The 15,966-nt window shown below is 35.4% G+C and overlaps 1 protein-coding gene across 5 annotated transcripts; it reads right to left on the minus strand.

Annotated features, from left to right (window-relative positions):
- Positions 1–1,049: 1,049 nt before the first annotated feature.
- Positions 1,050–13,986, minus strand: LOC131932342 (uncharacterized). Of its 5 annotated transcripts, none has more exons than XM_059289243.1 (3): positions 13,900–13,986; positions 4,997–6,574; positions 1,050–1,136 (listed from the first exon to the last, which is right to left on the minus strand). In XM_059289243.1, the coding sequence occupies exons 2-3, from the start codon at positions 6,446–6,448 to the stop codon at positions 1,077–1,079; spliced, it is 1,512 nt and encodes a 503-aa protein (XP_059145226.1). In that variant the 5' UTR covers positions 6,449–6,574; positions 13,900–13,986; the 3' UTR covers positions 1,050–1,076. The 5 variants fall into 5 exon arrangements, with proteins under 5 accessions (XP_059145226.1, XP_059145223.1, XP_059145227.1 ...); XM_059289240.1 differs by having other exon boundaries at positions 13,475–13,965; XM_059289244.1 differs by lacking the exon at positions 13,900–13,986 and adding an exon at positions 13,164–13,182.
- Between the last annotated feature and the right edge of the window lie 1,980 nt (positions 13,987–15,966).

Consider the following 15,966-nt stretch of genomic DNA (forward strand, 5'->3'; position numbering starts at 1 on the left):
ACAATGCAAACAAACGAAAACACACACGCAACACACACACACAACGCAAATAAATGAAAAAAAAACAAACAAAAAAACAAACACAACACTCATAACTTAAACACAACTTAATTGCAAACATAAACGCATAGTGCTCACAGTCTAGCCCGTGGCGTCAAATCGCACCCTGTCCGAGCGCCGGCGGACGCGCCTGATTCAGTGAATGACTATAAAAAAATAAAAAAAAAAATTACAATAGAGTTTCATGACTAAAACCATTGCGCACCTATTGAACGTGATGACATATATATAATAGTGCGGAATAGTTGATTAAAAATTATAATTAGTAAACAGTGCGTTCAGTGAATAAAATAAACGAGCCGACCCGCAGCGTATCATACGCCGCTATTTAGTTGTTTTATTTTCTACTTTTCAGTAATTCATAATTTGTGAATTCGACAGTACCAATGCTGCCACTGAAAATATTTGCTTTAAAACACTAACCCCCCCTTTCCCCTAACCTCGACCCTACACCCCCCCCCCCCCCCCCGTGAAAGCAGCCTCCTCTTAGTTATTTCTTAGTTACCTCCTGTTTAAAATCGAACTAAATTATCTGCCCCTAATAGAAACCCGGCTCTACGTTTTTTAAACATTTAGCTTTGTAAACATTTAGAGTGAACACCGCTCACCAGACAATGTGGGGGTGGGGGTGGGGGGGTGGGGGTAGTGATAGTGAGATAGTGATAGAGAGAAAGAGAGGGGACTGCAAGGAGGCGCTTGCAGCTTGTTTTCTAACGGCTCCCAGAAGAGAATTATATATAGATCTATAGATAAAAGATAGTCTTTTAATTTTTATCAATCCATGCTAATTATAATATTCCAACAATAATAATGTCCTCTTTAAACGTCTGCATAATTTGCATTCACGTTGTGCTAAATTATATTATTCCAACAATAATTCCCTCTCGGAGATTTTGCATTAAATTTTTTTTATTAGCGTGAGTTGAATTTATTTTTAAATTACCTCCCTTGGCAAAATTACAAAACAGTTAAATTAATTAGTTTTTCTTACCCTACTGTTATGACAAAGGGGGAAATCAGTACCACTGATCTGCTTCTAAATGTAACTCAATCAGTCCAGTATCAGATACATAGTACTGTAATCAGACACATAGTAGGTAGGACTAAGTAATTTATTAAAGCCTTATACAACAAAAATATCAACTACTTTTGAGATTTAACTTCAGTAGCAGATTCAATATCTAAATCTTGTCATACAATCAATCTAGATCTACTTCAATTTTAGATAATTTCGTTTGCTAAATAAAATGATTAGAATCTTGAGCAAGATTTTAGATATTAGAGACAATTATTTTTATAGCTATTAAGCCCATTTGTATTTATTAATTATTGATATATTATGACTCGAATATAGGTCTAAATTTTGTAATTTTAAAAAAAAACCACTTTTGTTCACGCGTGTAGACGGGGTGGGGGGGGGGGGGATATCGGGTCAGTGTGGACGTACACATGCGGAATTAAACCACAAAATACTTACATTTGATAATTATACAAAGGAATTTTTTAAAATGTATATAAAATGTAGATTATACATTAAATCGACAGTTCTCGTGGTTAAAAAAGCGATTTTTTTACAAGCGGGAGGGGATGGGGCAGTGACCGCGATAATTTTCTAAAACAATTTATGTTAATTAAAGTTTATTTTTTAACATTTTAAACAATGGTAACTAAATCATAGTAGGCCTACATCAAAATTCAAACATTTTGTGGACGCCATAAATAGATGACCCCTAATAGATGTAACCGAAAAATATTAAATCCCCACATTATATTATTAGTTATGTACACATTGAATGTAAATGAATTAGTAATTTTGCAGCATGTATTCATGTATTGAGAGGACTACTAAATTTTTGTGAATGTCCACAATGGGGGTGGGGGGTTTCGTCGAAAGTGGACGCGTGTGGGCGAGGTGAGGGGGGTCTAAAATCCCAAATTTTGGTGGACGTCATAAATGGGTGGCTACAGGACATTGCCCCCCTGGAAATCCCCCCCCCCCCCCCGTATTTACCCCCCTGTCAATTCCCCCCCCCCCCTCTCAAGTTAGAATCCTAACTAGAATTCTATACCTATATGCTACTTTAATCCAAACCTTAAGAAAAAGACCAAAACCTAAGCATCCACCTTAGCCTAAAACTTCACACAAAACCAAAACCAACGCTAGACACAACCATAACCCTAACTCTAACCCTAATCTTAACCCTAGCCATAACCCTAAAACCTAACCCTAACCCTAGGCACCGGTGTTTTAGTAGCCCAACTAATTACTAGTCCTTCAGATATTTGATTACTGCATCTGTATGAACTACATATGTCAAGTACTACAGATCTTTGATTACAGTCATTGTTTGAGTACCGATGTTTGCAAATAATTTTTTTTAAAGTCTAATGTATTTGACGTACTTTCTGCTGTTTTTAGTTGACACCGCAGGTGGAGCTCCTGAATGTGATTTGAGAAGCCTCCAAGGCTACTCCGTGTAGTGGTGTTGACACAACGGTTTCACGTCCGACTGACAGGCCGCGTAAGACGTGTCACTCAATGTGGAGACTTTCATGACATTTTTGTAACGTAGTTTCTTTTTTATCTTTGTATTGTTTAATAGACATGTTTGTTTTAACAGGCCCACGCAAAATCGAATTTGACCGTGTCATATTCCGACGCAAAAACATTTTTTAGCTTGATTGTTAGAATGCCACTTTAATTTCAGCACAAAAGTATTAAAAAGTAAACATACTTGCTTTTAGAAAATATATATAAAAAAAAAACACTATACATTAGACCCAGTTCTATGCCTTATTTTCTCTCTCTCTCTCTCTCTCTATCATTCAATATATAGACATATATGTATGTCTATATATCTATCTCTATCTCTATATAGATATCTATAATCTATATATTTCTTTATATATATATATATATATATATATATATATATATATATATATATATATATATATATATGCTTGTTTATAACATTTTAAGAAACTATTTTTTTCTGCGTGTATTAAAAAGTTACATTTTAAACAAATGTATGATAATTAATAAAAATGGTTAATGGAAAGGGTTACAATTAATTAGTAAGTGCTGTCCAGATAAAGAGAGGGTCGTGGAGATTGATGGAAGGTGCATCGGTGGGACGGTGCAGTCAGAGGCGTAGCGAGGGGGGGGGGGGGCGGGGTGCGGACCGCACAGGGTGACATCATTTAGGGGGGGGGTGACACCAAGGCAAAAAATAGCAAAATATATAGAGAAAAACTTTAGGGGGGTGCAAATCGAAAGTTTGAGGGGGGGGGGGGGGGTGCAAATCAAAAGTTTGAGGGGGAGGGGGTGCAAATAAAAAGTTTGAGGGGGGGGGTGCAAATCGAAAATTTGAAAGTTTGTCCACGGGAAGGGTCGCTACGCCTCTGCGGGGTGACACCATTACGTGCCGCACCGGGTGACACCCAACCTCGCTACGCCACTGGGTGCAGTTATTTTTAAAAATCTTCTATCCAATGTGTAAGTAGATTTTAGCGACAAAGCATTGAAAATGGACGGAATTTAGGGGCCGGGGTAATTGAAGTATGTAGGGACGGGGTACTTTAAAGAGTTTCCCTGCAGACAGTTCACAATTTTATGGATTACATTGGTCGTCAACCAAAACTCGTCGCATTTGTAATATTTAATAGTAAAATCAAACAAGTAGATCATAATAGAATGTGTTCAATCCAATTATTGCATATTAGAAAAAAAAAACACATCACACGTGGACATCATCGTTCGTCAAGACAAAGAGGAGGAGGGGGTCTATACAGGCTGTGTGCCACAGCCCCGCCAATCGATATTCGGGATCTGGTTCACTGAGCAGATACAAATAATGTGGCATCTAAAGTATCAGGTCGATTTTTTAAATCAGATGTAAACATTGTGGCTACACCAGCTTTGAAACTGTTCAAGTCTTTGTCGTCAGACGGAAGGTTGTTTTGTTGTTTTTTAAACTAGGTATTGTAAAAACGGTATTTTAAAATATGCGGCCACATTCTGCAGAAACTAAATGTAGTGGCCATATCGTAAACGCTTTCATGCAGCTAGGCATAGTCTACCTGGCTAGATTTTCTCTACCTTGCTGATTTTTTTCGTGTCAAATTACTCTAAATACTGTGACGCGACAGAGGTAACAATGAAACAAGTTAATAAAAAGTCTAGTGACAATTTAAGCGCAATTTCCTTATGTTATCTAAAAATAGATATAATGCTGGGGTGCGTTCAAGCTAGGAGAACGATCGGTTTGTAAGTGTTTATGTAATTTTTAAAAAAAATTTGTGACCGAACGAAAGGATATTTTTGAAAACTTTCTTCGGCAATATTGTTCTAAATTATGGCAGGAATCGATTGGTAAATGTTTCAAGTCGCTAAGTGGTCTGGTTGCCGAGGTATGGACCAAAAACTGCATTTTTTCGAGGTTTTTTGGCTTTTCCGTGAAATCCAGGAAGGAATTCCGGGAATTTTTTTGGCCCACAATCATCCTCGGAACTTGCTTAACATATTTGCTTTTGGAACTAGTCCTCGATATTGCTTCGTTGAGGAGGAGATACGACTTAAAGCTGCGGACACACATCGGACACACATCCTTGACGAGTTAATAATCGCAATTGTCCAGTATGGAAATTGCCCTTATAAAATAATAGCAACCTAGTAGTGTCGTTTTACAAGGTGATAAGAAGAAATGGGTGAATACTTTACTGCAGTAACACGTGGAACACGTAAGAACAAGAGAAAAGGACTTGTGTGAGACAAATGACTTGTGTGGACGATTGTGTGGGACAAAAGGAATTGTGTGGAAAAACTGCGTGGGACAAAACTACAAAAGGACTAGTGTACCATGGCTTGGTTCATGATGATGTGTTTTGCAGCTGAAAATAAATAACTATACTAATACTAAGATTAACTGCTTACCTGTGGTCCAGACTGTTGGCTATACACAGTATGTAAGAGTGGCTTTTCCATTTCTTCAGTTTTTGTTGAGTTTTCCAATATTAGATCCGTTTTGTCCTTCATGTTGTGGGTATCCAATAGTGTGTCAGATATTCCAACTTCCTTACACTGGCCATCCAATAGTGTGTCAGATATTCCAACTTCCTTACACTGGCCATCCAATAGTGTGTCAGATATTCCAACTTCCTTACACTGGCCATCCAATAGTGTGTCAGATATTCCAACTTCCTTACACTGGCCATCCAATAGTGTGTCAGATATTCCAACTTCCTTACACTGGCCATCCAATAGTGTTTCAGATATTCCAACTTCCTTACACTGGCCATCCAATAGTGTGTCAGATATTCCAACTTCCTTACACTGGCCATCCAATAGTGTGTCAGATATTCCAACTTCCTTACACTGGCCATCCAATAGTGTGTCAGATATTCCAACTTCCTTACACTGGCCATCCAATAGTGTGTCAGATATTCCAACTTCCTTACACTGGCCATCCAATAGTGTGTCAGATATTCCAACTTCCTTACACTGGCCATCCAATAGTGTGTCAGATATTCCAACTTCCTTACACTGGCCATCCAATAGTGTGTCAGATATTCCAACTTCCTTACACTGGCCATCCAATAGTGTGTCAGATATTCCAACTTCCTTACACTGGCCATCCAATAGTGTGTCAGATATTCCAACTTCCTTACACTGGCCATCCAATAGTGTGTCAGATATTCCAACTTCCTTACACTGGCCATCCAATAGTGTGTCAGATATTCCAACTTCCTTACTGTGGCCGTTGAATGTAGAACCTGACTCTGCAACACTGCCTTTGAAAGCTGTTACAGGCCCTATGAAAGCTTGACATCCGTTTTCATATGCCTCATTGAGTTTGATCGCGGGCAGCTCATTGTTGCATCTAGTGTTAGATTGCCCCTGACAGGATTTGTCATGTCCTGTCTTAATGTCAATGTTTTTATTTTCTGATGATGCTTTTTCAGTGAGTTTATTATATTTGTTGCTGATTTGGCACTGCATATTGGCAGCTACTTTATTGTCCTCCTCATTAGGACAGAGTTTTTTTAGTGCCCCTTTCAGATTTAAATCTTCCGCAATGGCCACACCACCTCCTTTTTTTCTCTTTCGTCTTTTTTTCTTTTTCTTTTCATTGTCATCCTTACTTGAAGTAGTATTCTTAAGACTGCGGCTGTCTATTCCCGGCGCCCCATCTATCTGTTGGCTGACACTTTTATCACTATCATTAGACTCCTCTTTGCAGTTGTCTTTATCTTCTACAATTTCATTTCCTGTTTTGTCAGTGTATCTATTCAAATCCTTTGCTGTGTTCATTTTTACCAGATTGGATCCTGCATTTTTTTTAAGATCCAACTGAGTATCCAGGTTAAATGAATCAACTTCCGACATGGCTTGAGTCAATTACAGGAGTTTTTGAAAAAGGCCAACAATGTTTTATCTTTACGATTTGTTAGCCATTCTGTTGCTTCAGAAAGGTTTTTACCAAGTTAACAAACATTGAGCTCAAAGTTGCACCTGGAAATAAATTTTAAAAAAAAGTTTACTGAAATAGGAATATTTTCAAAAGTACTCATCATTGCTGATTTCTAACCCTACACAAATACTCAAGCACAACTTGGTAATTGCCAACAATAAAGAAACAACGTAAGTGTAAGTCTGATAAATAATAATGAATAATGATAATAGTAAAAAAATAAACCCAAATTTCCACCGCATTCCACTTGGAAGATTGTGCGATCCTCACGGTTTTAATATGTCTAGTTGATTTAATTTCATTATTCATTGTCATAACCACTGCTTGTAAAATAGCATGTTGTGAGTCACTGGACAAAAGCAGTTTATAATCTTATGAACCATAGTTCTATGTAATGTCTAGCAGCCATGAGCTTTACCGACTCAACCATGCCAACACCTACACAATACATAATACAGTTACTTTTTCTACTCTACAAACTATATTAAATTGGCTTCTCTACAAACTACACATCTGTACACAAAAATCTTAGACCTAAAGTTATCTCTTTTTAGTAAACCTTTTGGAATTTAGATATTTTTAATTTAAATCCACCTAGTTCTTAATGTATTTATTTACAGCTCTAGATCTGATGAACAAACTAAAATGTATTTAAAGACTGATGCTATTTGGACCCAGTATGTATAGCTCACATTCAGCGTTTCCTTCAGGCAACTCTTCTGAAGAATCACTGCCTTTTGGAGACACCCCCCCCCTCTTGGGCAAAATAGAAAAAAATACATAATTTTATTTTAAATATATAGAAATACTTTAGCCAATGTCCAGAAGATTCAAGTGTGTGTCGCCCCCCCCCCCCCCCCCCCAAGAAAAAATGTGTGAAAGAAACGCTGCTCATTATTTGGAATCGGTTTATTTACTCATTACCTGCATTAAAATTCTTACTTTCATGCATTCTGCTTGTTATCGTGGTTTATATGTATGACTTTAATTCTGTTGCACTTTTAGGGGGTGGGTGGGGTAAAACCCTTAAATTAGAGAGATGAATCAGGAGATTATTACCTAAGGTTTGAATGGTTGGCCTTCATTATTCGGTAAATACGGACAGTTTCTACCAGGCATCTCCCCCCCCCCCAATTGTAATTGTCTCTAATTGACATTAAAAATTAGGCCTAATACTAAATGTAGTAATAGTCAGATTACTAACCTGGCCTACAGATCTTGGCCCCAAGTAGGAATTAAATATTATAGGCCTACTAAAAATACTATTTAAATAGGCTTATTAATCACTATAGGGGTTATAGCAGAGCCTTATATAATATAGGCTTAGTATATATATGATATATGGGATGGTTCGGACACACATTAAGAAAATAAAAATAAAACATCACAAATCATGCTTTGGACTGGAATCTCAGGGAAAAAGGAGGGTGGGCCGGCCAAGGAAGACACAGAGAAGGGAGAAGAACGGTTGAAGAAGAGGTGAAAACAGCTGGGCTCACATGGGCACAGATAAAGGGAGCAGCCCAAAACCCTGAGCATAGATAAAGGGAGCAGCCCAAAACCAAGTCCGCTGGAGATGTGTGGCTGCAGCCCTTTGCTCCCCAGGGCCCACAAAGGAATGATGTCTATATATTATATATCTATAATATAACGCTGGTGGTAGTGTGTCAGTCAGTGCTATGTGTTGTGCTTTTTACTTGCATTGCAGTGTCTTATTATAAGCAATAGAGTAGGGTTTGTTTATATAATGACTTAAATTTATTTTATAGTTGCCACTGTTTTTACTCTTTCGCATAATGTAAAAAAAAAATATTAAATACATGCAAATCGCTAAAACATATTAAATGGATCAATGTCAAATATCATTTTTTGTTTAGATTCCTAGAAAAAGTGGATACATTTTAAAAATATAGGGTTGAAAAAACAAATTAATTATTTTGTAATTTGCCAAGGGAGGTAATTTAAAAATAAATTCAACTCATGCTTATAAAAAAATGTGAATGCAAAATCTCCAACAGGGAATTATTGTTGAAATAATATAATTCGCAAAATGTGTATGCAAAATCTGTAGACGTGTAAGAGGACACTATTGTTGGAATATTATAATTAGCATGGACTGATAAAAGGCTACATTTTATTTATTTTATTCACTGAATGCACTGTGTACTAATGATAATTTTTAATCGATTATTCCGCAACATTATACACGTTCATTAGGTGCGCAATGGTTTTAGTCATGAAACTCTATTGTGAATTTTTTTAATTTAAAGAACTGAAAAAAAATAATGAATGAATTGATAAAGTGCTATATGGTAGGTAAAACACGGATATTTTAAACACCGCCTTTTATTTATTTTATACACTGAACATATTGTTTACTAATTATTATTCTATCTTTCGGTTTGCCGAAAAGCTGGGGTTTTTATAGTCATTCACTGAATCAGGCTCATCTGCAGGCGGTATGTTTTCTTTTGTGTTTGTGATGTGTTTGTGTTGTGTTTAGTTTTGTTCTGTTCCCAAGTTGGTACATTTAAAAAAGATTTATCATGGCGGAGCAAATGTATGCAGCTTTTGCGTTTGTGTTTTTTGTGTGTGTTTGTGTTGTGTTTAGTTTTGTTCCCAAGTTGGTACTTTTAAAAAAGATTTACAGTGGCGGAGCATGGGTATGCAACTAGTATTTATATATCATATAATAACTAACAAGGCCTAGCCTAAATATTAGAACTAATATATAAACTTTGTCTTAGTGTTAAAATATCTAGAATCTAGACTAATTAATTAGTAAAACTAATAATAGCCTATTAGGCCTAGAGCCTATCTAATAATTATTATATTATTATGCTCAGGGGTGGATTAAGCTTGATCTATATGGTCAAAGCCCGAAAGTGCGGCCAAAGCACGCATTGGCAGGCAAATGTGCTCATTGGCCGACTCTCTTGGCTAAAGGCCGAAGAGCTTAGCACTGAGAGCATATTCCGTACATTGGCTGGCCTATGCGCACACTGGCCGGGACGTACTGGCCAAAGTCTGAAAAGTTTAAAATTGACAATGTATTTCATACATTGGTCAGCCAACGCGCGCACTGGCCAGGATGTCCTGTCTAGACTCAGTTGTGATCATGTTTTCATTATTCTGGGTGCGATTACATTGTGAGTAACGTATTGTTTGTATAGCATTTTATATGCAATGCGAGATGGACCAAAAGGGCCGTCAGACCAAGCAACTTCTATTACTTGAGAAGTATAAATCCAGGATAAATGTATTACAACCCTGATATTACAACTACAGTACTTTTAATTGTGCTTGATTGTAACTTATTTTTTAAAAATCGTAAATATATCTCTAAATACCTTTTTTAAAAATAAGCCTACTGTTGTAAACATGTTAGAGTTAAAGTGCTGCTTGTCTAGATCCCATCGGACACACTATGATCATAATAATAGATACTAGACTTACCCTGTCATCCCTTGGATAACTGTGGGTTTCAGGGGTCATCCATAAATGACATCACGTCTGTCACTTATCATCACAAAATAACCAGACCCCACATTCAAAAAGGCATTTTTTAACTTTTCTTCTTCTTCTTCGTTCTTAATTTTTAGTGTTGGGAGGGATTGAGCCTTATCTGCCAGAGGGTTTGAACTCGAGACTTTTTTCAAATTTATCAACCATAAGCTTTGCCGACTCGACCATGCTTCCATCACAATTAAGGATTACGTGTCAACTGGTTATGCGCCATTGAGGCCATTGACTCCGATTTCAGCCTGCTTTTCTTTTTGGATTTGCTTCCATAGCCTTTGTCCAACCAAGAACAATCTACAAGGCAGCAGTTGTTTGATTTTGGAGTTGTCTCTCCTAGAAGAGTGGCTGTCCCCAGCTAACGAGCCTCATCAGCCCGAGGGTTCGAACTCAAGACTTTTTCAGTTTAGCAACCATGAGCTTTACCGACTCGACCACGCCGACCCCCCTTTTTATCTTTTAAAAACACCTATTTTGACTGAGCATAGGTCTGACCCCACTATCCCTTCATATACTGACGTCACAGGTGACCTACTCAACTCTACTTCACCTGCCCAGTGTTTCGCCAAGTCTTTTATCGTTTAAAAAAACTATTCCGGCCTAGCATGTCTCTGACCACACTGTCCCTTCATATGATTAGGACAAAGAAACAGATGAACTCTACTTCATCTGCCCTGTATCCTGCCAAGTTCAGATAGGCAACTTTATCATTCACATCTATAAAAAAAAAAATTGAAATATTTTTTTTTACCATTGCCGTGATGTGTCTAAAACCCATGCCACCCGCATGAAAGCCTATTACACTAACAACTTAGCTATCTAGACTCATGACGTCACTGATGTTTTTTGTGCTAAATAATACTTTGAGTCTCCTTATGCAACTTGATTTACGGGCATAGGCCCTATCTAGATCTAGTAACTTTCAAATTAAATGTTATCTTAAATTAGCCAATTCCATAGCTAAACAAACAAAGATTATATAAAATAATAAAGGTCTGAAATAGTTTAGTATCTAGAAACTCATTATTATCTAAATCTAGATAAAATTATCTATATTCTACGACTGGTTTGCTTAAGTCTAGTTTTTGCTTAGCTCTTGCTAGATCTAGATTAGACTATTCTAGATCTAGATAGATAGATAAATCACAAAGATTTATATCAAGTATTTAAGGACTAAAGTAGTTTAATAAAGAAACTCAAAAATGTATTATGATTTCAAAATGGATTGTATTTTTAACTAATTAATCTTTGGTTTGACCTAGATTCTAGATCTAGATCTATAAATAACTTTTTTGGACAGATTGTAGAGCTAGAGAAATTTATTGTAAAACTAAATGAAAAAGACAGTTGAAAATTAATATAAGTGTTGGAACGTAATAAAAACAGCAAACGGACGTATTGACAGACAGCTTTAGAACGCGTTAAAGATCTGAAGAAGATATGAAATCTTGTATGGAGCCGCCATTTATTGTACTAAAAAGTAAACAAATCATGTGACGTCACTATTCACTCAAAGTTAAGTCGTTTATCTAAACTTTTAACATTAATGTGGTTAATCTACCAATGAATAAATCAATAAATTAATTAACGTCTTTAAATAAATTTGTGATTAACAGTCTGTCTGAAAACAAAAATTGTTCTCTACCTATATACTATTTTACAACTCTCCACATAGAGCAGATTCTCTCCAGTAGTCAATCAGACAAAAAACCAAACAAATAAATATTCAAACATGTAAACAAAGTTGAGTTTTAGTAGTATAGAGATGTCACTTTATATTATTTTATTATGTGTGATCAGTCAACTATACATACGCAGATCTGACAAAGCAAGCTAGCCTGATGTAATGTATATTACTGGCTGTATTTTATAGGATAAGCAAGATCAATCAGAAACCCACTTATTATTTTAGGGAGAGCTCACATTACTTGACATGAAGCGATGACATCTACACTTAGCACTGTCAAGAGTTGGCATTGATATCCAATTAAGGATGAACGTATATTTTCATGGGAGAAAAAATTCTCATACTTTCGTATTTGTAAATTTAGAGGACAAAAAAACTTATGGTTTGAAAATTCACCGTTCATTTAGATTGTACGAAACAAATAAAAATGGATAGGAAAATTATTTTTACTCTTGTTGAAAAGAGAAAATTTTGGGTCTCCCGAATCAGGGGGTCTCCTGTTCATTCTCATTAATTCGGTAAAGAAGGCAATTATACTAATCTACCTTTCAGCTCAAATAACTATGTTCAAAAAAGTTACTTACTGCCTTTTAAAAACATTTGGATTAAAGCGCCATTTGTAAGCTATTAGACGGATCCCTCATGCACTCACATGTTGAAGTAAAACATTTTTCTATCCTGTTTTGTTAAGATTTAGGGTTTTATTTCCTGATACCGAATTGTGTACCAGAAATAAAATGTATAAAATTTAATAAAAGTATTAATTTATTAGTAGGGCCTTCCTGATCTAATATAATATTATTGATTCATGATTTCTATCAATATCATACTTGTTTATGATTAGGCCTAGATTTAATGAAATGTATTTATTTAAATCTAGAATCTAGTATTTGTTGATCTAGGCTAGATTCTACAGATTAGATCTAAATCTAGTAGATCTAGTAGATCTAGTAGTAGTAGCCAGTAGATAGACCTAGAGGTGTGGAAAACTCTAAAATCGGCAGAGGCTAGTAATGTGAAAAAAAGTTGCCTCATTGTTAAGGCTTTAATGGAAGTATATTGTGATATATTTGTGTAAAATATTTTAAATTTTTAAATAACTGAACAATACACCAAAATCAATGGCTAAATATATCAAGTTAGGCCAGAAAGCAACTTTTAATAAATAGCAATGTTTGAGTTTGTGAACAAGATTTGCTCATAAACAGCTACAATCTGTAAATTTGAGTGGTTTCCCCTGAAAAACTTAAACGAAAGTAAATGAGCTTGGTTGCATCTGATGAAAACGTCACTAGATCTAGATCTAGTCTTTGTTTATTACTGAAAAGCTTTAACTATTGTTTAAAAACAGGTAGATCTAGCCTAGCTAGATCTATATACAAAAAGCTAGATCTAGATCTACATATTACTACAATACATATTACATAATGAATGAATCTTTAAAACATTTTTGTAACTTTCAAAACATAAATCCTCCTAAAAAATGTGAAATAATAAGATCTAATTAGTAATTAGATTTAATGAGTCACCTTTTTTTCACATTACTGAGTATTACTAAATTTAGTCTCGGCCTATTTTAGAGTTTACGTACCAAAAACGATAGATTACCTAGATCTAGATCTTAAAATTCTAGATCTAGACTAGATAGTTAATTAATTAATAGTTTTTTAGTAACTTGAATTTGTTAGTAATTTCACTACTAATTTGTTAGGTTCACTTGCAGAGTAAGACTTACTTTTTCTCTTTAGAGATCTAATCTAGCTAGATCTAGACCAGATCTCTAGAACTAGATTCTAGACTTGACCTAGAATCTAGAGCTCAGGATAAGGATTGACAGCTGAGATTCGTCTTCACAAAATGTTCAGTTGTTTTAATAATAATAAATATTAAATAATGTTAATCCGTGAAAGCTGAATAAGTGAATTACACTGAATAAAGTAGGTGATAAAACTGATAACTTGATAACTGAACAACAGTGGACTGACTGTGGTGACTAATATTAATAATAATTTACTAAACTGACTGTTGTTAGCGCCCAGTATCATAAATAGACCTAGAATCTAGATTTAGATCTTTGGCTAATAGTCCTAGATCTAATACTAGGCTAATACTAATTTAAATACTAGATCTAGATCTAAATAAATACTTAATTTAATAGACCTAAATAATAGCCTAAGTTTTAGTTAGTCAGCCACAAAGAGCCAGCAGACGCAAAAGTGTTCTTTAACCGCATCAAACAGAAGAGCGTTAGCCTCTGGCTGGAAATTTTTTTTTTCCCGTACGATACACCTGTTTCTCGGTTATAGCAGAAAGCGTGCATCGATTCTGAGATGTAGTATTCGATGCGTAAACCTTAAAAAAAAAAACAATAGCAATCGCATCATCAATTTGTTCTGTCATTGCAATAAAGCATTTATTCTACCGCCTTAGATCTAGAGTCTAATAGATATTGATCTAGATCACAAGCTAAGTTATTTCTAGATCTAGATCTAAGTCAATATAGAGCCAAATCACCCAGCCTAAAGTTTATACCACATGGTTTAAAACCTGGTAGATATATTACGACTATTAGTAATAATAAATAAATACGTTTATATTATTATAAATACTTATTATCAACATTAAATATTTATAACCGTGTTGACTTTTCTCTTGTTATTGTGTTTATTACACTGAAAACTATGTCGATCAATGCAGTCATGCCACATTGCTAATAATAGCCCAGGGCGACACTCGACCATGTTTAACTTTTAAGGTGATGACAAACTTGGGCTAACTGGGCCTTGCCGAAACTGTGTTGGGCGTGGCTGGATGTGTTGGCATACTTGATAGACGGAACTCAGTTTGGGGAGGTGCTATAAGGAAGAGGGGGAGTAAGAATTTAACGAGACGGAAGGAGATTCAAGTAACCTACATCAGAACGTTTAGGTGGCCTGTTGTTGTCAGTGGCGGATTAAGCTTAAGCGAAACCTCTTGATGAAACTTTTTAGGGTTTATCCATTATTTAGTCTCTCTGTATATACATCTATCTATCTATCTATCTATCTATCTATCTATCTATCTATCTATCTATCTATCTATCTATCTATCTATCTATCTATCTATCTATCTATCTATCTATCTATCTATCTATCTATCTATCTATCTATCTATCTATCTACCTACCTACCTACCTACCTACCTACCTACCTACCTACCTACCTACCTACCTACCTGTCTGTCTATCTATCTATCTATCTATCTATCTTTATATATATATATATAATTTATATATATATATATATATATATATATATATATGCCACCTAGATCTAGAAGTAGTAAAATAGGACGATTAGATTTACTAAAGTTAAAAGTAGTGAGAGGAATTAGAACAAATGTTTAAAACCTTAGTTAAGCGTCGGTTATTATTCCAGAATGGTATAGCAGTAAAAAACAGTAAAACAATGGCAAAGTCTGTCACACAGTTCCGGAATTCACCGGAAGTACAGTAAACTATACTTTATTTGGTGTCATCTTTTATTACTTTCTCGTATATACGAAGTATAGAGAAAGTCTTGTAATCGTTAAAAAAAATCGAGATTTTTACAAATCTCGACGTTTTACACCTCACTGATACGGAAAAACATAATTTTGCAATCTTGTCCGTATGTCTGTGTGTGTGTCTGTCTGTCTGTCTGTCCGTGTGTAAACACGATAACTTGAGTACCGTTACAGCTAGGTTGATGAAATTTCATATATAAGTATTTTATCAAAATCGTAGATCCTGATCAACTTTTGAGCGATTTCCGATAACCGGAAGTGGTACTTTTCCTACTTTGAATTTTTCAAAAGCCTATAACTTGAGTACTATTTCAGATAGATAAATGAAATTTCACATGTAAGTAAAAGATCTAATTCTCTACCTTCTGTTAAATTTTGAGTAATTTCCGTTGACTGGAAGTAGTAATTTACGCTACTTCCGATTTCTCAAAAAACTAATGTAAATTTTAAAAGTACTAATAATATTGCGCACTATTATGCGCTTTTTTATTTGGCGTTCACTTGGTGTGCAATTAATTTGTCTTCGAGATTTTACTCTATTTTTACAAGCTTTTATTTAACTCACTTCCTCTGTCTGTCTGTCGTCAGTCTAGATGGAAACGCAGGAGTGAAAATTCGGACAGTTCTACTTGACCGATACGATTCACAGTTGGCACGTGGGTCAAGACATGAAGAAAATGCAAT

Source organism: Physella acuta, unplaced genomic scaffold (assembly GCF_028476545.2).
Source record: "Physella acuta isolate Inbredline_101_S28 unplaced genomic scaffold, ASM2847654v3 ptg002142l, whole genome shotgun sequence".
Lineage (NCBI taxonomy): Eukaryota > Metazoa > Mollusca > Gastropoda > Physidae > Physella > Physella acuta.

Coding starts and splice junctions, on each gene's coding strand:
- LOC131932342 (XM_059289243.1), bottom strand. CDS start 6,448: ATGTCGGAAGTTGATTCATTTAACCTGGATACTCAGTTGGATCTTAAA. Junction 1,137..4,996: donor GCCAACAGTCTGGACCACAG/GTAAGCAGTTAA, acceptor GTCTGATTACAG/TACTATGTATCTGATACTGG.